Source organism: Odocoileus virginianus, chromosome 1 (genome assembly GCF_023699985.2).
Source record: "Odocoileus virginianus isolate 20LAN1187 ecotype Illinois chromosome 1, Ovbor_1.2, whole genome shotgun sequence".
NCBI lineage: Eukaryota > Metazoa > Chordata > Mammalia > Artiodactyla > Cervidae > Odocoileus > Odocoileus virginianus.
In genome coordinates, this window is record NC_069674.1 from 7,683,572 (window position 1) to 7,707,073 (window position 23,502).

The 23,502-nt window shown below is 45.8% G+C and overlaps 1 protein-coding gene across 1 annotated transcript in view; it reads right to left on the reverse strand.

The window, feature by feature from the left end:
• CNTNAP2 (contactin associated protein 2) overlaps positions 1–23,502 on the reverse strand; it is a 2,220,467-nt gene that overhangs the window by 126,172 nt on the left and 2,070,793 nt on the right. The window contains exon 22 of the mRNA XM_070460949.1: positions 12,643–12,736. Coding sequence (XP_070317050.1) covers positions 12,643–12,736 — 94 coding nt within the window. The remainder of the gene's footprint in view (positions 1–12,642; positions 12,737–23,502) is intronic.

Sequence of the window (23,502 nt, forward strand, 5' to 3'; positions counted from 1 at the left end):
GTGGTGTCATCTGCATATCTGAGGTTATTGATATTTCTCCTGGCAATCTTGATTCCAGCTTGTGCTTCATCCAGCCTGGCATTACTCATGATGTACTCTGCATATAAGTTAAATAAGCAGGGTGACAATATATAGCCTTGATGAACTCCTTTCCCAATTTGGAACCAGTCTGTTGTTCCATGTCCGGTTCTAACCGTTGCTTCTTGACCTGCCCACCGATTTCGCAGGAGGCATACAGATTTCTCACTTCGGTTATTTCTCTAAAATTGAAATTTGTATTGAGGTAACTATTGAATCGCATGCAGTTATAGAAATAATACAGAGAGGTTTCTTGTATATTTTGCCCAGCTTTCCTCAAAGGAAACATTTTGCAAAACTTTTGTGGAATGTCACAATCAGGATATTGAGCTCGATAACAATTCACCTTGGCACTCAGACTTTGTATTGGTGTGTGTGTGAGCGTGTGCGTTTGATTCCATACAACTGGATCAGCTGTGTGGCCTTGGCCAGTGACCACTGCAGGCAGATAATGAGCAAATCCAAGCGGTAAGACTCCTCCTGTTCCCCTTTCACGTCCACAGCCCCCTTGTCTTTTCTTTCCCCCTCCCTTGCACCCTTGTCACCACTGCCGGCAAGCACTAAGCTGTCCTCTGTTTCTAAAATTTTGTCATTTCAAAGATGTCATGTAAATGGAATCATTAGGTGTGCAGGCTTTGGGGATTGGCCATTCCCTCAGAATAAGTGCCTAGAGATTTATCCAAGTGGTTTTGTGTATCAGTAGTTGACGCCCATCTGTCACTGAGCAGTACCCCATGGTATGCAGACAGCACTGGTATTACTTCCCGGTGGAGCTTTATTTTTTTTGGCCTTTCTGACTAACGACTGTGTCTTAGTCAACCCAAGATGCCATCTGCCTGGGGAAGTGGGCAGGGGGTGGAGGTGGGTGGGGGGTGGAGAGGGGAGAAGGGAGGATTCTTCCAGGTAGTGTTCAGCTTCTGACATGCACCACAGGACCGCATATCCACGGAACACTCTGGAACTTGCCCAGAACAGAAATCTTCATTTTTATCTCCTGGTCCCCAAACCACTTCTCTCCCAACGTCATTCTCAGTAAACAGCACTACCATTTACCTGGTTATTCAGGCCAAAATCCTGGGAAACCATCTTGGTCTCTTTATTTCCACCTCCCACCTCCCATCTATCACCAAACACTGTGGGCTCTTCCTTCAACATATTCCTGTCCCACTTGCTTCTCCACCGTGCCAGTGGCTGTTTCAGCGCTAGACGGCCATCTGGTCTCTACAGCTGAAATTCTGCTGGTCCCCTCAGTCCATCCTGCCCTTCCCCGCCCACCCCTGCTGTGGTTAGCACAGCACCCAGCAGGTGGATAATTCTTATTACCTCAATTGGATCAATGCTGAGGCGGGAGGAGAAGGGGACAACAGAGGATGAGATGGTCGGATGGCATCACCGACTTGATGGACATGAGTTTGAGCAAGCTCTGGGTGTTGGTGATGGACAGGGAGGCCTGGTGGCGTGCAGTCTGTGGGGTCGCAAAGAGTCAGACACGACTGAGTGACTGAACTGAACCCTCTGCTGCTTCCCACCTCACCTCCATAATGGTCTATGACCCAATGTCTGGCTGCTGGCTGCTCTAGCGTCGTCCGTCTGTCTGTCTGTCATCACTGTGGTCCAGCTACCCTGGTTTTCTTGTGGTTCCTTGAACAAGCCAGGCACATGCCTCCACCTCAGCCTCCCAGCCTTCGCATCACCTTCCACACTTCCCGGGACACGTTCCCTCCGGATGTCTGTACACCACCGCCCTCACTCTCCTTAAACCCCACCTCTTCCCATCTCCTCTGAGAGCACTTCCTCGAATCCTCCTTTGTTTTTCTTCATCACATTTACCACTGGCTGACATCACATCACACAATTATTTTCTCAGTCTGTTCATGCCCACTAGGATACATGCCTCACATCAAAGGCATTTTCTGTTTTAGTCATTGTTTCATCGCTACCACCTGGTATACAGAAGCAGCCAACATACTTCTGAGTGAATATATGATTTCCCCAAATTCCTTTACACATACCTCTCAAGCCACCGAGGACAAAGCAGGCCACAGAGTTTTCCTGTGACACAGAGGCAATACTCATTCTTCCAGCCACCAAGGGAAAGACATAAAGCTCTTTCTTAACTGCAGGAGGATTTGATGAGGGAACATCAACATCCCTTGAATCCTCTCTCTTGCCCAGGAACCATGCCCTCTGTTTCTCTTCTCTTTGTCTCTGGATTTGGTCAAATGGCCTCATTTGGACAATGGCAAGTTAGTGGGCAAGGCAAGGACAAAGGCTTGACAAATGTTCACACTACTGTCTGTTTCTCTGCCACTGACTTGATGTGAATTTGCCTGTGAAACCCTGTGGTCCCGGGAGGAGGCTGACTGGTGTATCACAGAGCCCTCAACCCTTAGCTGACCTGCAGATCAGTGAGAAAAAGTGACTGTTGGAACTGCATGTTATCTGTACTTCTTTCTGGGGATCGACAGCTAACTGGCAGAACAAATTAAAGCAAGACTTCATTTTTTTAAAAGCCCAAGAAAACTGTGAGAAAAATGAAAGGCTCACAGGGAGAGGGGACCTAAGCTTTGGCCCGGAGAGCAGGCAGTGGGCTTACAGGGTCAGAGGGTCTCCTGCCCGGCTTCCTGATGCGAGGCTATGGGAGGAGCCTGCTCTGCAGCGGGCTCGCACCAACACCTGACCACCCAGCCTCATCAGGAGAGAGAAGAAGAGTGAGAGGATGGGTGTCTGGCTCCTCCCAGCCTTTCTCTTGCGAGGAGTAAACCTTGAGATGAAGCTGAAGATTCCACTGTGCAGCTGTCGTGGGGAGGGGGGAACACACAACAGACTCAGGGCTCTGCTCCTGCCCCCCAGCACAGGACAGAACAACAAAGGCAACAATGGCAGAAGGTCTCTGGAAGCATTGTCTCGGTCAAGGAGGGACTATAAGTTCATTGACCTCAGATCTTAGCAGCCAAGGCCAGATGTGCACCCAGGGACCTGGCGGACACAGGACATGGGGCTGGAGACCAGCTGATGGCAGACCTTGCAAACTCAAGGGAGGACCATCGATGTGATGATGTTAGAGGAACATTTCAGGGATAACCTCTCTTCGTCCATCCCCTTCTATATTCCATGTACCTGCACACACACAGAAGGAAGCAGGGGATGGGATGGCCACCTGAGAGACGGAGCATTGTCTCAGGAGGATCAGAGATGATGGAAGGGATTGTTGAAACAGCCAAGTCAGACTGAGCAGTGAGCCAGACTGGATGTTGTGTATCTGCCTGTGCCACGCAGTGAGAGTGAAAGCAAGTCGCTCAGTCGTGTCCAACTATTTGCGACCCCATGGACTGTATAGTCCATGGAATTTTCCAGGCCAGAAAATGAGTGGGTATCCTTTCCCTTCTCCAGGGGATTTTCCCAATCCAGGGGTTGAACCCAAGTCTACTACAGTGCAGGTGGATTCTTTACCAGCTGAGCCACAGGGAAGCCCACTCACCACTGACAGATGGAGACACTGTATTGTCTCTGAACATCCAAGTTGTTTCATGCATGACAATATGCAACTGTGTGATAACCATAGCAACCCCCACTTCGGTCTCCCTGCAGACTCTCACTCACTTCCTGTTAATCATTCTCCACACTGCAGATGGTGTTATCTTTCTAAAACATCAATCTGAGCAGGTTATTCTCCTGATTTAAAAAAAATCCTTCCATGACCACTTTTAGCCTCCAGGATGACATTAAAACCTTAATGTGACTTGGGGCTGAATCCTGTAATATGGCGATGCCTCTGCATTCACGTTGGATTCCAAAGACGGCTGACTGTGATGCCCTGAGCCCAGCACCTTCTCCTGGCCCTTGGGGGCATGCAGTGCGGGGGTTCAGGACTGCACTGTGGGGGAGTTAATTCTCCAGGCAGCAGCCCTGAGTCAGGCCGGGTGGGAAGGAGGAGAAGCAAGGCCCTGGCTCTGCACTGTCTCCCACTGTCACCTAAGGTCCTGAGCGCCACTTACTCGCCACATCAGTGGCCTGGTAATGGCCATTCCTTTCCTGGTTTCACTTCTCTACTTTCCTACTGGGAGTTCCTGGGCTCCTCTCCCAAATAAGCTGGTATTCATACCCTCAGCCCATGCTACTACTCCACCAAGGGGCTCCTCTTCTGACCTCAAGAGTTCCTCCTGGGAGAATCTAAGACATGATGGGTGACCATACAATTCATCAACACACTGGGCCACATTTTTAGAGTGAATGTGGCCCTTGCTAATAATTCACCCTTGTCCTGGTAGGAGGCGATTGGGATGGTCCTGGGCCTGTCAGGACATTTGGATCTCCTTCAAGTATATTTGGATCTGAATCCAGCTTGCTGCTGCTGCATTTTGATCACTTGCTTCTTCTTACTGTAGTTTCAACCCTTCTGATTGAAACTTGCTGTGGTTCCTCAAATTTCCCTCACGGCACACTGTGTTTTCAAAGACCGAAATAATACCGCCCATCTGCACACTCCTTTGCAGAGTGACCCTGTCACTGTGCCATCAAGAAGCAGGGTCTGCTTAGCCTTTCCCGGGGTCTGGGCTGGAGCCCAGATCTGGCCAATAGCCGCTAGTAAAGAGGGTGTGCATGAGCTCTGAGGCTGGGTCTTAGGGACCTCCAGTTTGCACCTTTGCTTTTTCCAAGGCTCTTTCATAGAGACCAGCCGCCATGATGGGAGGAAGCCCAGGCAGCCATGAGGTAGAGGCTTGGAGGTTGGAGGTGGGGGGTGGGTCTGGGCAGGAGAACCGAGGCCCCTGGCTGAGAGCCCCAGGGAAACTCTTGGGCAGCCACATGACTGAGACCACTGTGTACCATTCAGCCATTCTCATGTCCCGGCTGAGACCACATGAAGTAGAAGAATCAGGCCACAAAATTGTGTGAGATCATGAAGTACTGTTCAAGCCGCAGAGTGCTGGCTGGGCTGTTGTACCAAACAGAGAACTGAAACACCTCTCCTCTCTCTGCCCTCTGTTCCTCCCCGTTCCTCTGCCCAGATACCTCTAACCTATCACTCAGATCTCAGCTTCTGTGCCACAGCCCTTGGGGTGCCTTCCCTTACCTCCTGGACTGGGTTATTGCTCCCCCTTCTTGCTCTCAAAGAACCCAGTGTTTCCACCTTCCGTTTATCCTGCCACACGTCCTTCCACTTCAAATTGCCTTTCCAACACTGGAGGCTCTCTTCCAGTCAGAACTTAAGCCCCTGTGAGAAACTGTGCCTGTCTTGGACATCATAGGTATTCCAGCGGTGAATACAATGCCTGGCGTGTGACAAATGATGATTACATGCTTGCTTAATTATGATTTAATAAAAATAACTATGTTTATTACACCTATACTATGGGGCAGGCCCCATGCTTCCTATTAAACATGCATTATTTTGTTGAATCCTGCAGAGCAGTGGCCATTACTATTCCTACTTAATACATGAGGAAACAGAATGCCCAAGATGTTAAGTAACTTGCCAAAGTCAAAGGATTGGTAAGTGACAGAGTAAGAATGCAAACCCACAAGTGTGATCGCAAAGACTGCTCTTAACTGCAATCCTTATGTACCGATCAGGATGGGTTAAGTTGTGCTGCAGTAACAAATGGCCCAATAGACTTGCTAACTTAAGAATGCAAAGCATTTTTTTCTTTGGAGGCTGTAGGTTCATCATAAGTTGACATGGTGCTCTGTTCATTGTGGTCACAGAAGGATCCAGTCGAGGGAACAACCACTGTCTTGAGGTTTGTTGGCCACCATATCAAAGGGACAAAAGGACCCCAGAAGGTCTTGCATCAGCAGCTAAGCATTCTTGCCTAGAAACAGCACATGTATTTTCTACTCATCACATTTTTTTGGCTGGAAATACTCACCGAGCAGTGTGATGCCTACCAGAGTATATCACGTCACCCATGAATGAGCATAGTGGTATGTCATTTCCTGCTGTGTGGGGAGGCTCTGCCAAATTTTTGGAAAATCTTAGACTAAGGATTTCTTTACCAAGGATCATAATATTCACATTTGAGATACAATGGAAATCACATGGTGGCTTCCAACAGGTCTATTGCAGGTCTTCTACTGCAGTTCCTTCTATAGTGGCAGTCTGAGAAGAAGTTTCTGGGGCCAATATGACTCACAAACTGTATTAAGTTCAAATGGATCAGCACTGACCTTTAGTTTGACCACTTCAGACCTTGCCCCTGACAAACAGCCCTGGTTACTAAAGCAATGATTACTTGGCATTAGTTACTATTCAGCTTCTTTCCAAGCACAGTTTCTCAAGCTCACACAGAAGAATTGATACCTTTTTCCCTACAGAGTAGGTCTACCTTATGATTTGGCACTACACGCTACACGGCCATGACACGAATAGTTAATTTGAAAAACAAATAAAAGGCGGGTTCAGATTTTACTTTCCAAAAAGAAAACTAAAATGAGTATTGCCATCCTGAAAATAGAGGCTATCTGTTTAATAATACAGAATGCACAGTGATGTGAGGAGCAGTAGATATTGACATTCTTCTAAATTCACACCTATAATATATCCACAATGGTGTGTGATATCAAGGAACCCTAAATACAACTATCCTTTTAATTCTCACATGGAACAGGAGAACCTTCTCAGTTTTAGTATTGCATTTTTCACCTTTCAAAAAAGCCATCATCATCTTACAGTTTCAAGGGTTTTTAGGCTTTATGCAAGTTGGTGTCACTCAAGCCAGGAAACTCCTTAAAGTACAGGACACATTTTAATCTAGCTTTTGTTCAATACTCTCAATGTTGGAACCTCTACTACTTCAAAAGAGTGGCTCCTCATTTTTGAATAGTTTAAGCTATTAGGAAGTTCTTTCGAACTGAAATTTTCCTCTCACTTGGCGACTCTGGTCCCTTGGAGTAAGCCTCTACAAAGCCTAACTCTTCTTTTATGGAGCAGTTGTCAAGACTGAAAATGGATTCTTTCATGTCTCTTAAATCATATCTTTTCATTGGAGTAAGTATCTCCAAATCCTTTGAATTTTCCCCCTTATGGATCCTTTACCTATTTGGTCTTCTTAAAAGACATCTTAAAATGCAGTGCTTAGGACTGGCCATGCCATCCTAGCTGAGGTCTGACTATACTTCCTTGCTGTGCACACAATTCTCTTATTAACATACTTCAGTATTATATTTATTTAAAAATCAGTCACCACATATCAAAATGTCCATAAAACCAACCCCCTGAGTCTTTTATGATACCATGAGTCTTTCATCTTCTACTTATATGTTTCTTTTTTTTTTCCTTCTGGTCTAAGTGCAGGAATTATGTTTATCTCTATTATATTCCATCTTATTATTTTTATCCTGTCTTTCCAGCCTGTCAAGATGCTTTTAAAGTGTTTTTTATCATCCAGCTTATTAAACCATCCCTCTCAGCTTCGTGACATTTGCAAACTTAATAAACATTCTATTTGTGTCTTTATCCAAGGCTCTGATAGAAATGTTGGGAAAGATATGAGTAACACAGAAGACTCTGCTACAGGCTTCCAACTGACTTAAAGATTCTCTTGAAACACTATTACATCTGTTGTTGAAAATCAGATATAAAAAGTCCATGACATCATTCAGCTAGTAAATGATGGACATAACTAGGTCTGGTGAAATTTCGACTCTGTGAAGCTTTGCTCATTGCTGGGGATCCTGGCTTCCTCCTTGCAGGATTCAGAAATGTCACAACTCATTCCAAAATTCTGTTGCTGGTTGACAGCGTTCACAGTTTTATTTCTAGAATATATTTCTGCCGTTCCCTTTAGAAGTCACACTTGTCATGGGTTAGGTATCCTTCTTTCATCTTTTTTTATGTGTCCTTTTTCAAGCAGTGTTCATCAAAGAGCTCCACGTGAAGTCTATTAATTTATTTAGATACATCTCCTTTTCCTTCTTTTATGCGATCCCTTTCTGATTAGCAGCTGACTCAACAACTTGGGGGCATGGATCATGAGGGGGTATCAAAACCTTACTGGACTGCAGGAGACAGCCATTTGAAGTTTGGCTGTCTGATGGATATTTACACAGCTGGTGAAAGCATATTGGTTGCTTCTCACTGACGTGTACGTCAGTTTCAAAGGGAGATCTCACCAGCCCTGCTCCCACTAAATGACCACGTTTTTCAGGAACATTGGCTGGAGGAGATGGCGGGTGATTAGCCGAGCCAGGCACCCACGTGTTTTCTGAGGTCCTCACTGTAGACTCCTTAGATGGTATGAACAGAGTTTACCTCCAGGGTATCAGATCTCTTAGTTGCTTCTGCATCCTAATGAAAGTTGCAGGTGTGACCAGGAAGGAATGCCTCGCTCGTGGCGTCACACACCTGTTTCAGAGGCCACCTCTGCCTGTGCCCAGGGGGATGTTAACCCAGTGGTTCTCAGTGACTGGGGGAGCACTTGGCCACATCTGGACTCACTGATGGCTGTCACAGCTGGGAGGCGCGACTTGCAGCCAGTGGGTAGAGCCCCGGGAAGCAGCTAAGCACCCCGCAAAGCACAAGTCAACCACCACAACAAAAAACTGTGCATCTGACCCCAAAAGGCAACAGTGCTGCTGCTGGAAAACCTGCTTGAAGAAGATGACCTTCCCCAACCTTCATTCCCCTTCCCGTGCAGTGAGGATAACAGCGGTCCAGGCTGCTGTCATGAGGACTGCAGGCAGCACTATATACTAAAACACATACTGTAGTGAGTGGCACAGAGCCAGCATCCAAAAACAGTCATCATTTTTTCCTTTATTATTACCAAGTATTACACGGGCTATTTCTTAAGATGTTACTTGCTTAATACTAAAAAGGTAGTTTATTTACTCCACAAATATTTTTTTGAGCACTTTCCATATGTTAGGCACTGATGTGGCTGCTGCAAATAGATAAAGTTAAAAGTAAGAAGACAACACTGTTAGCTTCCTGTTAGCTTCAGGAAGCAAAGAGCTTGCAAGTAGGCACTGTGTTCCCATTTTGTAAGTGAAAGACTCAGGCCCTGGGAGGTTCAAGTACTGAACCCAAGGGTTCAATGCCCATGAGGGCCAGAGCTCAGATTCAAACACCACCAGCGGTTACAGACTGAGGGCTTGTGTCTCTCTAGATTAGTATGTTGAAATCCTAACCCCCAAAGGGATGGATCTGGGATCAGATCGTGAGGGCAGAGCCCTCTTGAATGAGATTACTGTCCCTCTAAGAAGAGCCCCCTGGAGGAGGAAATGGCAACTCACTCCGGTATTCCTGCTGGGATAATCCCATGGACAGAGGAGCCTGGCGGGCGACGGTCCATCAAGTCACAAAGAGTCAGACATGACCGAAGAGGCTGAGCACACACGCACACAAGAAGAGCCTGGAGAGAGATTACCTCTCTCTCCATCACATGAGACTATGAGAAGATGGCTGTCTGCAAGCTAGGAGGCGGGCCCTCCCCAGACACCTGCTCTGCGGGTACCTTGACCTCCAACTTTTCAGCCTTCAGAACTTGTGAGCAATAAATGTCTGTTGCTTAGCTGTCTAGTCTGGGGGATTTTATAGCAGCATGGGCTGACCAGCTGACTGCCACACCATCTCTGCCTGATTCCAAAGCCTACATGCTTTCCACTGCATTATTGTCAGTTGCCTGCCTTTAGGAAAACGAGACTGCAAGCTGTGTAGGAAGATCTCAGCTCTGCTAATTTTATTGTCTTAGCATTCTCATTAGTGCCCTCTCACACTGCAGGACATGTCTACGGTGATAAGCTTATCATTTCTTTCCCTTCTACTCTTTATTAATTTAACAAATATTTATTGAGCACTTGCTCCTTGTTCCCTTGGAGGAAGAAATGGCAGCCCTACTTCAGCATTCTTGCCTGAAAACTCCCCTGGATAGAGGGGAGCCTGGAGGCCTATTGTCCATGAGGTCACAAAGAGTGCTCCTTGTTAGGATGCAGTGGAACTATGAATCCCTGTCTTAGCCTGCAGAGAGCTCTGGGGCTGGTGTGGATGAGAGTCAGTCTCTAATAGAAGTCTCATGTGAGACCCAAAGCAGCACCTTAACTTAGCCTCAAGTGCATCAGGCCATGAGGCCCCCTTCCTGTTGGGGCTGTGGATGTCTTTATAGGTATCTGTTTCTTTAGGCAACTCATCACATGCACAGTCAGTTTATTTACATGGCAAATTTTCCTTTGATGAACAGAAAACCCTGGGTGTATTACTCATATACCTGAAATTCATATAATGGTTTTAGCTCGGCACATCTCGAGCAGAGTCAATTCTTACTTATAGAAGATTTCTCTTATGATGTTATTTGTTCATGACCCTGAAGGTTTGTGCCTCATTGCATATTGCAATTTTGCTTTAGTGTCAATTTAGTCACCTGACCTGAAATACTGATGAGCAAGAGTGTTACTCATAGTGAAGGAAACTGGCATTCACCCAACATACCTGTCAAACTTGACTCTGTGAGTTTCATGAAAGAACTAAAGTCCGTTGTTCCTGGTATGTTCACGCTGGGTGTTGTGTCTTTACGAGTACCATGGTATCACAGTGCAGAGTTTGTTTGGATGGAATCAGCCCTGAAGGAACACTTAAAATGTCCTGTTATTCTTCACTGAGTTGCGGAATGCATATGGTGGCAAGCGGGCGCTCACCGACATCTCAGGGTCCACGCCTACAGACACCAAGGCTCCACGCCACTGATTATGTTGGCATGTGTAAACAAATTATAATGGCATTGCTTGTCTTTCCGCTGCGTTTCCTTCTGGACCTTGACCCGTAATGACTAGTCCTTTTGTTAAACTGTGGACTCTCATCAGAGAGACTCAGCTTCAAAACTCTGCTTTCCCCACACACCAGTCAGCTAACTCCAGCAAATTGACCATCCTCAGCTTCAGCTTCCTCATCTGTAAAATGAGGATAATAATCCTACGTCTTGCTTCACTGAGTCGCTGTGACATTACATTGCCACATTTACACATGGAAGAGGATTGGCCCAATGCCTGGAATGGCAGGTGGCCCGTGAGTCTGGCTGCCTTTCTTTTTCCACTTTCACCCACTGATTAGACTACTGCCACCCCCTGCTGTCTTTTTGCTGAGGGCGCGCCCTTTCCTGGGACCCGACGTACACCTCTGTTCGCCCGCTGTCTTGCCTGGTGTGTCCCTGGTTCTAAGTCCTAGAATACATTTTGCTCTTAGCTACTTTCTGACATGGGATGTCAGGCTTGTCCCTCAACAGGTCAACCTCTTGCCCAAATTCTCTGCTTCTGTCTCTCTGTTTCATTCCTAAGTCCACCATCACAGAGCTTACAGCACGGTAGTCAGGAACACAGGTATCTGACTGTCCAGAAAAACGTTTTGATTCCACCCTTAAGTAGGTGGCCTTGGGCACGGTATTTAATCTCTTGATGCCTCAGTTTTCTCATCTGTAAAATGGAGATGATATCTTGATTATCTCATGGAATTACTAAGAAGATTACATGTGTTCATGTATCTGAAGTGCTTGAAATGGATCTTGGCCCATAGAAAGTTCCTCTGTAAGTATATACTATTGTTACTTATTGTTATGGGTTGGGCCCCCTGTTCTTTTCATTATCTGCTAGGTTCCCCTGTCCCATCTTTTAAAAATGAGTGCTTTTAACAATTAAGAGCATTCTGATTACAGAGCCGCCCCCTCCCCAGGCTTTGGCCAGCACATCACCCACTCATTGTCTTATGAGTTCCATTTTGGGTTCATGATATAGAGTTCTCTTACAGAAAAAAAAGTCACTGGCTTTACATTAATCATTTAAAATACGTAACCAATCACATCCAGAGCACATCTCGACAGCACTGATCTGTAGTAAAGAGAAGGGCCAAGTGGCTCCTTTAAATTCACAATCACACGTAGGGGATTCTGTCACAATTTCCCAATTCCTATCAGCCTTCTGATTGCAGATAATGTAGGTGGGGCTTCCCGGGCGGCTCGGTGGTGAAGAATCCACCTGCCAATGCAGGATACACGGGTTTGATCCCCGACCCGGGAAGATTTCACATGCTGGGAGCAGCTCAGCCCATGCACCCCAACTACTGAGCCTGTGCTCTAGGGAGCTGCAACTATCGAGCCCACGTGCCACAACTACTGAAGCCTGAACGCCCTAGAGTCTGTGCTCCGCAACCAGAGAAGCCCGTGCACCACAACCAGAGAGCACCCACCACTCGCTGCAACTAGAGAAAAGTACAGCAGCAGTGGGGACCCAGCATAGTCCAAACAAGAAATCTAGAAAGCAGTTCAATAAAGCAGTATCGAGTATCCTTCTCGACAGTGAGAGGAAGACAGAACCATGTTGAATACTTAGAATGGGAAAAAGTTATATTAAGTACTGTTAGTAGGTAGTGCTTTTTAGTAAACCAAAGAACAGATTCTAGATAAAGAAACTGGGAGCAGATACACGGTTTCAGCTGTCTTAGTTTGTCATGCACCAAACGACACAGGTTTTATCACCACCATGGATGTAGGGGCCTCAACCACCAATTACGACGCATTTCAAAGGCGAATGAGCAGCTTTAGGAAATATTATGTGGGCAGTTTATCCCAAATTTCTTACCGATGACTTTTCCTAGGAAGAGCGACTTGGGAGAATTGAAGAGCGTGTCAGATGAACTTGGCAGGTGGTAACTCACAGAAGGATAGTGATCCAGCTGCAGGAAGAAAAGGAGAGACACTTTTAGAAGAATGTCACCTCCTGCATGGACTCGGATCTTCCCTGGGGGATGATGTCACTCTTCCAACCCCAGTTTCTGGATCTTATTTCATCAGTGCTGACTCTGAAATACCAGCCTGAGAAAACAGGAGTTCATCCCAGCCTTCGCTGGGGTTCCTGGAAAATGATTTGAACTTGCACATGAAGACCTCTTATGAGTTCTTCTCCAGCTCACGCACCTTCTCTGTGGCTGCTGGTCTAAGACCCTTACTCATTTTAATAGAGTAAAATCTGCTTGATTCAGTCTCTAGTATTGACCCCTGTGATAGAGTAGGCTACATGTATACTGATTTTCTTCAGCATCATCTTACTGCACTTATTTCTTCCCCATTTGGGTCTATCCACCGGGACACCAATATCATTCTTCAGAACATATATATGTGTGTGTGTTCAAATGTGAATATGACTATATTAACGTATGTGAATATGTGCAAGGCTTCCCTGGTGACTCAGCTGGTAAAGAACGTGTCTGCCAATGCAGGATAGGCAGGAGATGCGGGTTCGCTCTCTGTATCAGGAAGATCCCCTGGGGTAGGAAATGGTACACTACCCTGGTATTCTTGGCTGGGAAACCCCACGGACAGAGGAGCCTGGTGGGCTACAGCCCTGGGGCCACAGAGAGTCAGACAGGACTGAGCGAGCATGCATGCAAGAATATGTACATTCGAATGCTGAGATATCAGGGTCACAGTTTTCTTGCTTGTCCAAACGAGGGTGATTTCTCCTTCCTGCCGCAGCGCAGGGACATCACAGCCTGGAGGGAACAAAGACACTGTTGCTCTAGCAGAGCTGACCTTTCAGAGTGGAGCTGGGCTGGCAACAGAGGGAGTTAAAAATGAAGCAGACGGGAAGAGCTTACAGACAATGGCTGTCACAGGTCTGATTACGCTTCCCATGCAAAAGTGTGAACGGTGCCGTCCCAGAATCCTATGTGTCCTAACTGGCTATTCTTGCCTTAGCCGAACTTTTACAACCCAAACATTTTAGCTGTTTCTCCAACTGTAAGCTCCTAGAACTTTCTGTGTTTCTTTGCATCCACCTGGGGGAAAAAAAAATCTCTTTTGTGCCCTTTTGTTTTTCTGAAGTGAGTTTAATACCTGCTCAGGAGAGCATAAGGTAAGGTGTGGGTTAGAAGGAAACACTTCTGTCCTTCTATCCAGCAGGTCCTTCCTGTGGGAACTGCGTACAAGTAGCTACTTGCTGGGGCACAAACTCCTGAAACTAGACTTGCTAGAGACGGGCCAGGATGGGTAAAGCTGCAGGGTGCAGGCCTACTTGGGGGAGTGAGGAGCAGGTGGGGAGGAGAGGGAGGCAGGAAGCGTGGGGAGGGGACCAATCTCACTGGCCAAGAGGAGAACAGGCTGCTTTGAGGATGATGGTTAATTATTAATGACCATCTGCCCTGGAATCTTGAGACCGCTTACTCGAAACCTTGAGCTTATTGAATATTCAAGATCACGAGTCCAAGATTCATTGCAGCTTAGGAATCTGGAGAGTTCTGACCTGCAGGACTGGTACGGTGAGGTTTTTTGTGCCTGGGTGTCTGGTAGCACTGTGATAAAAGTCTAAAAAAAAATGATTAAAGCCAACATCGAAATGTTCGACTACAATTTTGAAAAGTTTGTTATGATTTCAAGTGCTTCATTAACAAAACACATGTTATGGCCAGAGACCTTAAATATTAATATTTTCCTACTTTATTATTTCCCTGGGGCACAGGCTCAGTCATTTCCGTCACTCAGTCACTCAGTCATTTCCGACCCTTTGCGACCTCATGGACTGCAGCACGCTAGGCCTCCCTGTCCATCACCAAACTCCTAGAGTTGACTCAAACTCATGTCTGTTGAGTCAGTGATGCCATCCAACCATCTCATCCTCTGTTGTCCCCTTCTCCTCCTGCCCTCAATCTTTCCCAGCATCAGGGTCTTTTCAAATGAGTCAGTTCTTCACATCAGGTGGCCAAATTATTGGAGTTTCAGCTTCAACATCAGTCCTTCCAATGAATATTCAGGACTGATATCCTTTAGGATGGACTGGTTGGATCTCCTTGCAGTCCAAGGGACTCTCAAGAGTCTTCTCCAACACCACAGTTCAAAAGCATCAATTAGACAGCGCTCAGCTCTCGTTAAGAGTCCAACCTTCACATCCATACATGACTCATGGAAAAACCACAGCTTTGACTAGACAGATCTTTGTCAGCAGAGTAACGTGTCAGCTTTTTAATATGCTGTCTAGGTTGCTCCGTTTTGTTAAATAGCAGCTAGCTGCTTTGGCGCCATCTGCTGCCACATATGGGGAACTGCTACGGTTCCTCCATCCTCTTACTACCTGTTGTTCAGGTACCCAGGGTTGCCAAGGGGAAGGGATAGTTAGGGAGTTTGGGAAGGTCATGTACATGCTGCTGTATTCAAAATGGATAACCAACAAGGACCTATTGTATGGCACAGGGAACTCTACTCAATGTTATGTGGAGGCCTGCACGGAAGAGGTGTTTGGGGGAGAATGGATACATGTATATGTATTGCTGAGTCCCTTCCCTGCTCACCTGAAACTACCACCACATTGTTAAGTAGCTATGCCCCAATACAAAATTAAAAGTTTAGTTTGAAACAAACAAAAACAAAGGCTTCCTGAAATAGTTACATCGTAACAGTATGTAGTAATCAGTATGCTACACTATTGCACTTGACAGAGCTGGTTTTTGGCATATTTTATATTATTTTTATGGTGCTCATATAAAATAAAATTGCTAGTTTGTATCCATAGATTATTTTCATCTCTTCCCCTTCCTTCATATATGCAGTTGATGACTTGAACCAAAAGCTAAAATTTACATTTATTATATTAAAATTTATTTCTTTCGCTTGGAAGAATACAGACTATTCAGAAATTTTTGAATCTTGATTGTACCATCAGTGCTTCTGCCCGGCGTTGATTTATCTATAAATATCACAAATACTCTTGAGTCTTAATTCATTCATTTCAGTTCAGCTCAGTTGTTCAGTTGTGTCTGACTCTTCGTGACCCCATGGACCGCAGTACTCTAGGCCTCCCTGTCCATCACCAACTCCCAGAGTTTGCCCAAACTCAAGTCCATTGAGTCGGTGATGCCATCCAACCATCTCATCTTCTGGTGTCCCTTTCTTCTCCTGCCCTCAATCTTTCCCAGCATCAGGGTCTTTTCAAATGAGTCAGTTCTTCGCATCAGGTGGCCAAAGTATTGGAGTTTCAGCTCCAACATCAGTTCTTCCAATGAACACTCAGGACTGACCTCTTTTAGGATGGACTTGTTGGCTCTCCTTGCAGTCCAAGGGACTCTCAAGAGTCTCCTCCAACACCACAGTTCAAAAAAAATTCTTTGGTGCTCAGCTTTCTTTATAGTCCAACTCTCACATCCATACACAACTACTGGAAAAACCATAGCCTTGACTAGACAGACCTTTGTTGGCAAAGTAATGTCTCTGCTTTTTAATATGCTGTCTAGGTTGGTTATAACTTTCCTTCCAAGGAGGAAGTGTCTTTTAATTTCATGGCTGCAGTCACCATCTGCAGTGATTTTGGAGCCCCCCCAAAATAAAGTCAGCCACTGTTTCCCTGTTTCCCCATCTATTTGCCATGAAGTGATGGGACTGGATGCCATGATCTTATGAATCGATTAATGAAAAAACATTGGGCAGGAATCTCAGCGGGCAGTGATCTATCATTCTGATCCAAATCACTTGTTCAGTTAGGAAAATCTTTTGTAACAATTGAGTCGGAAAATATGACAAACGCTGAAGATACACAGGAAAGCTTTAACGTTTACAAAGATGAAACTCCTCGTGTCTGCGGCAACTCTGTGATGGAAGAGGACCACAGGAGGAGAGCTCAGAGGGAAGAGGAGTCCGTTCGAGTCTCCCTCCTCTCTCTCTCTCTTTCACGTTCAGTCATGCTTTGCGCCCAGAAGGAAGGGTGTGGGTGGAGGCGAGGGAAAAGATGAGGTGACATGGAGGGGATGGTGGGAAAGGGAGTAGCAGCTCTGGGACCTGCAGATGTGATAAATTAAGGATCCTGGACTCCGGGGCGATGAGCCGTGGCATGTAGGTGCCTCTAGAAGCTGGAAAAGGCAAGGAAAGGGATTCTCCTCTCAGAGCTTCAGGGCAACCAGCCCAGCCAGCAGCAGGCCATCCGCTCGGTGATGCTAACTGGCCTCCAGAACCCTAAGGCAATCCCTCAGTGTTACCCTGAATCTGCAGTAAGTTGTTACAGCAACAACAGAAAACCATCCCTGGAAATTTAAAGAAGAGCTTGTGCCACCAAAACCAGGGCTGAACAGTGCCCTCTCCCGGCTTGCTTCTCAGACAACCATGCCAGTCCTGCTCCCGTCTTCCTGCCTCCCAGACAGAGATTGTTAATGTGCTCCATTTCTGAGCTGCCCCGGCTTTTTGAGAGCACCCAACCCTGCTTCCTGGAATCCTCCGCACTCGAGCCCCATTCCCAAAATAAGCTCTCCCCGCCTCTCTCCCAGTGATACCCCATGGAGGTCCCTGGGATGTGAGTCTTTTTCTGTCAGTAATCAATTCATTGCCTCCCGGCTCCAATTCACCTTTCAGCATATGCTTTATGACTAACGCAAGTTTCTTTAATTTCCTTTAAGGTGAGCAGAATATTAAACTTTTCTGGTAGAGGGCCCTGGAAGAAAAGCTATGACAAACCTAGACAGCGTATTAAAAAGCAGAGACATTACTTTGTTGACAAAGGTCCGTCTAATCAAAGCTATGGTTTTTCCAGTAGTCACATATGGATGTGAGAGTTGGACCATAAAGAAGGCTGAGCACCAAAGAATTGATGCTTTTGAACTGTGGTGCTGGATAAGACTCTTGAGAGTCCCTTGGACTGCAAGGAGATCAAACCAGTCAATCCTAAAGGAAATCAACACTGAATGTTCATTGTAAGGACTGATGCTAAAACTCTAATACTTTGGCCACCTGATGTGAAGAGATGACTCATTGAGAAAGACCCTGATGCTGGGAAGGATTGAGGGCAGGAGGAGAAGTGGGTGACAGAGGATGAGATGGTTGGATGGCATCACTGACTTAATGGACATGAGTTTGAGCAAACTCAGGGAGATAATGAAGGACAGGGAAGCCTGGCAAGTCCATGGGGTAACAAAGAGTGGGACACGACTGAGTGACTGAATAACAAAGAGGACCCTGGAGGGAAGAAAGAGCTTCTGGAAATTTCCAGTGCTGGCTTGGGGGTGGGAAGGTCTGCCTAGAGCCTGAGGTCTGCCCGAGCCTCAGACCCAGAGTGTGATTCCCCTGTGACCCTGTGGCCTGGTATCCATCTGTTTCTCCTGGAAATCAGAGCCCCTGTGAGCCCTGAGTGGGCTGCATGTTCTGAGGCCTCCTGCCTAAAGTCTAACACATGCTCACACGTGTGCACACTCCTCCAACTCCAGAGAGTGGCCTTTCACTGGTCCAGCAACCCCAGACCAGCTCCAGCCTCACCAAGCCAGAACTTCTCTGCTCTCTCGGGTGTGGGGAGGGGGCACGCACGCATGTGGTTTCTGTCTTCTGTTTGAACCCAGACCCACGTACTGAGCCACTATTGTGTGCAGGGCTTTGTGCTGGACTTTTCACGTCCTTACCTCATTTAACAGACACAGAAGTGTCCTCTGCTTTGATATGTCAAAAAGCATCTCAACTCAGAAAGGGAGTTGGCTGGCCGGACTGAAATGGTAACCCGGCAACACCTGGGTAACCACAAAGGTGACCTGTGAGTGACAGGATCCTGAAACAGTCCCCTGGCTCAACCAGGGAAGGGAGAGCTGAGCTACATTTTAAGTGTTTACATTATAGGAGAGAGAATGCGTTAAATCAGATAAGTCAAGTACTGCTCAACCCGCAGAGACCGAGGACACGTCATATTAACACCGATTCACTCATGTTACCAAGTGGCTCCACTCTGCCAGTGAACCCTGGTGCATCTGTCATGGTCAAGTGCAATCAGTTCAGAGCAATTTCTTCGGGGTCCAAGCGAGCTATTTTGCTGTACATTTAGCTGATGGTCATCTCACCGGCAGTTAAGAGGCAATGAGAGCTTGTGTGATAGAGGCGCATGTGACACCACGTGCCCCAGGACACGCTTAAGGGGACACGCATTTGTGCGACATTTACCGTCATTCTGACTCGGGCTGGGCCTCCAGCCTCACACAGTGAGTTCAGAGCTTTCATGTCATCCAGGCACGATTTCGTGATTTCAGTTCACTGCCATTTTAAGCCACAGTCTGTCTCGGCAGAGTGTGAGGGGATTTCCTCACCCTGTTTATGATTTTGGGGGTGAAATGGAGGAGGGAAGAAAGACTGAGACACCATACAGTCGGTTACCTCTCGGCATCCGAGGGCCCAGCTTCCTGTCTGGAGACAAAGGGACACGCGGCACAGTCCTGAGGACGCGGAGAGTCAGTGACCCGCCCCCGGTCACAGAGCGGAAGTGGCAAGGTCAGCCTCGAGACCGGAAGTGGCAAGGTCAGCCTCGGGACAGGAAGTGGCAAGGTCACCCTCGGGACAGGAAGTGGCAAGGTCAGCCTCGGGACCGGAAGTGGCAAGGTCAGCCTCGAATCAATGTTAAACTCGCAAGGAATGTTCTTTTCCAGAAATGGTTAAGGTTTGGGAAATAAAGGCTTTAAGAGACAGATCTTCCTTTCCTGTACATATGCACAGTTTTCCTTTCAGAGTTATCAGTAGTTTTCATTTATGGATTGATAAGCAATTTTAAAATGAGAAGCATTTACGTACTTATTACTGTTGTCATCATGCCTTCATTATTATGGAAATGTAGTCAGTACAATATATTTTGCCTCATAAGATCTAGTGTGACTGAAATCCTGTGGTATTGATGCAATTAAAAGAATTAATGAGCCCATTAGGCGGTTTATGTTTTATATAAAAAATTTCTCAAAACAGTAAAAAGAAAAAAAAAAATCGCTTTCAGATGTTAATCTACTTTCTCTGGCCTAATACTCCACCTACTGGAAAAACAGTGAATACTATTTAAAGCACAAAGTATTTAAAAAAGAAAACTGACTTTGTATCAATAAATCTGTATAATATTTATAAATATCAAAGGGTAAGAGGAGAAATTCTCATTTCACAATTGATATAGCATTTTCAAAACAGTTAGGGATCGGGTGGAGAGGGAGGTGGGAGGGGGGACTGGGATGGGGAATACATGTAAATCCATGGCTAATTCATTTCAATGTATAACAAAAACTACTGTAATGATGTAAAGTAATTAGCCTCCAACTAATAAAAATAAAAAAAAGGAAAATAAAAAAAAAAACAAAAAAAAAACAAAACAGTTAAATTCAAAGACTTTTATAGCAGGAAGATCCCAAATACCATACAATTTTTTAAAAAGAATCTGATCAGCACATATTTAGGATTTTCACATTTGTCTTTTGACTTGTATATGAGAATTCAGAAGATGATGATAAAGTATTAAAAATCAACATCTGAACCAGTATCCAGTAATTATATTTCTGATTTCCTTCTCAGAGATCCAGTTTGAGAATAGCTCATGGTTTTAATATGCTTTTACATTTAAAATCACTTTAATAGCCATCAAAATTAATGATTACACACAGTGAGTGGTTTAGCTAATAATTAACACAATTAGCATCCATTAAATCATTTTGAATTTATTTTCCTGAAAAGCTCAAGGCAAAACACATTTTGATAAACTGTGAAATGACTTTCTGGGAATAAGGAAGAACAAATCAGTGGGTGGAAAAAGGCAGGAGGAAGGCAAAGAAGAGGAGTGAAAAATTAAAAATTAGGAATGGGCAGTTCTGAAAATAGGGATTACCAAATACAAAGCTCCTAAAATCATATAACATGATGGCTAAAATTTCTACTCGTCAAACAAGGAAGAATAAAGAAATACAAGTGAGAAAAATTATGAGAAATAATGTCGACATGGCGAATACGACTGGGGCATTTTCTATCTCAGTCTTTATTGGCTTCTGCCATCTTGGTTTGACCAGTACATGTTTTCAGGAGTTGGTTGTTTAAATTTAGATACTGGCAAGTTCCTGGGTGCGTTGTGTGGGGGACATTTTCACGAAGCCATCAATAAACTCGATGTGTTAGAACCGTCTGTCTAGGGCACTTAGGGACAGGGAAACCATTGTAGGCTGGTGTGTGGGACGGCTGTCCCATCATTTGCCTGCTGAGGCTGGGATGTGGGGTGGCTGCTCTGATGCTCAGGTTCTCGGGTGGGGGCCCCTGGCTGTGACTGATCCAGATACAGGGACTGTCTTTGAAGATGAGCCTTTCATGGAACTCACAATCAGACAGATCTTCAGAGTGAGCTTGAAGGCTGGCTTCAGCAGGCGTCTGCCAGCCTGCACTCCTGAGAAGGCTACACCTGTCCAGCCCCTGGGCCACCTGGGTGGGCATGGATGACTGTCACAGGGTGACCTGACAGCTCCGGGGGCCTCCGCGTGGGAAGAGGCATGTGTGTCCCTGTTAGTCACTCCGGAACTCCATGGGCTGTAGCTTGCCAGGCTCCTCCGTCCGTGGAATTCTCCAGGCCAGAATACTCGAGTGGACAGCCATTCTCTTCTCCAGGGGCTCTTCCCGACCCAGAGGTCAAACCCTGGTCTCCTGCACTTCAGGCAGATTCTTTACCGTCTGAGCCACCAGCGGGGAGACGAAACCTTTGGCAGGACCCTCAAATTCCCCCTGATCATATCTCCTTCTAGGCACGTCCTTATGACTTGACTCCTCACACCTCTTAATGCCACATAAGGGCTTTCGAGCAATTCTGCTGTCCGGCCACCCTGTGGAGTGAAGCTGAAGACGTGCCCGCAGCTGGGAAAACCTCTTGCTGCGTTTCAGTGGGGGAGGGATAGATCAGGAGCTTGGGCTCAGCGGATACGCGGAGCACTAGGAAGGCGGGAGGAGAAGGGACGACAGAGGATGAGCGGGTGGACGGTATCACCGACTCCATGGACATGGTCTGAGCAAGCTCCGGGAGCTGGTGATGGACGGGGAAGCCTGGTGTGCTGCAGTCCATGCGGTTGCAAAGAGTTGGACATGACTGAGTGACTGAACTGATGTAAAAGATAGATAATCAACAAGGTTAGGACCTTTCATAGCATAGGTGACTACAGTCAGCATCTTGTAATAATCAAGGAAAAGAATCTGAGAAAGAAGATGTATATATGTACAAATATCCTTGCAACTAACGCAACACTACACCAACTCTACTTCAGTTAAAGGCAAAAAAGAAGAGCATATTTCTCACATCTGGTGATGTCAGGAGGGACGGGATGATTCTAAGTTGGGCCAGAGGTTGATTCAAAGGCCCATAAAGACCATTCTGATTTTAAAACTATTCTAAGCAAATATTACTATTGAAGCTCACAGTTTACATTGCTGTTTATAAGGAAGAACTGGAAGCAGTTTGTGACAATCATCTTTGTTTCTCATATCCAGGAAAGGATGCAGAAAAGGATATCATCCTAATCAGATCTCTGGTTCCCAGGCAGTGCTCATGTTAAAGAACCTGCCTGCCAATGCAGGAGACGTCAGAGACATGGGTTCGACCCCTGGAGGAGGGCATGGCAATCCACTCTAGTATTCTTGCCTGGAATCCCATGGACAGAGGAGCCTGGAGGGTTACAGTCCATGGGGTCACAAAGAGTCGGACACGACTGAAGTGACTTAGCACGCATACTCAAATCTGGGAAAACTGAGGCACCAAGAGGTTTGTGTCTGACCCAAGTCCACGGAGTCAATGGCAGCTATTTGATTTAATACATATAAGGGTCATTAGATAGAACATTTCCTGGCTCCAAGCAGGTCTAGGACTTTAGAGCATGATCCGGTGTTGGTTATTTTTAAAGAGATGAACCTGCGATTTTGATCGCAGTCACCCCGCCAACCCTAAAAGCTAATGGCTTTCCTGACTAAATGGCATTCATTGATCAATGATTCTTCTCTAGATGATGTTTAAAATACTGAGAAAATTTAAATGCTGTATGTCTAATCAGACTAAGGTTAAGGGCTTTACAGTTCTAAACCTGTTTAATGAAATGGCTTTTTCTTCCTTATTGGCTGGCCTTCTAGGTTTGCTCATGTGTTTGTGGAACAATCCTCATATGTGGGGCGTTTAAGTTAAGCAACTCTGGGAGCTTTTACTTTATTGATCTTTCTAAGGCACTGGCTTCAGTATTTAAATGAGTTTGAGTTTGTTTCTTTAACGGTCTTTCAATAAAGCTTAGGTTGACCTGACTCCCTCTGCAATCACAACATGGTAATGGCAGAAAAAGACTAATAATAAACATGAACTCATTTTGTGTGGTTCAAAAGGTTATATTTCTATCGATTTTAACTGTAAAGTCCTGGATATTAAGAAAGCTCAGCAAACACATTCTTTTTCATACAGAGGCTCTGTCTATATTACTTTGCCAGTAGTTTCTGGCTGCAATAACAATAGTCTGGATGGAGTCTAAAAATTGGCAGTTATCAGAGGACTGATAAACACATCCTTTAAATTCTGTCCCAGGTGAAAGCGTATAAAAGTGTATCAAAAAAATCATTAAACATAGTGACCTCAGAATGTGGGGTGAATGCCACGGTTCTCACGGCTCGGTCTGATGGCCAGTTCTGCTGACTTTACAGAAAGCAGGAAAGCTCTGCTCCCTGCAAACCCTCA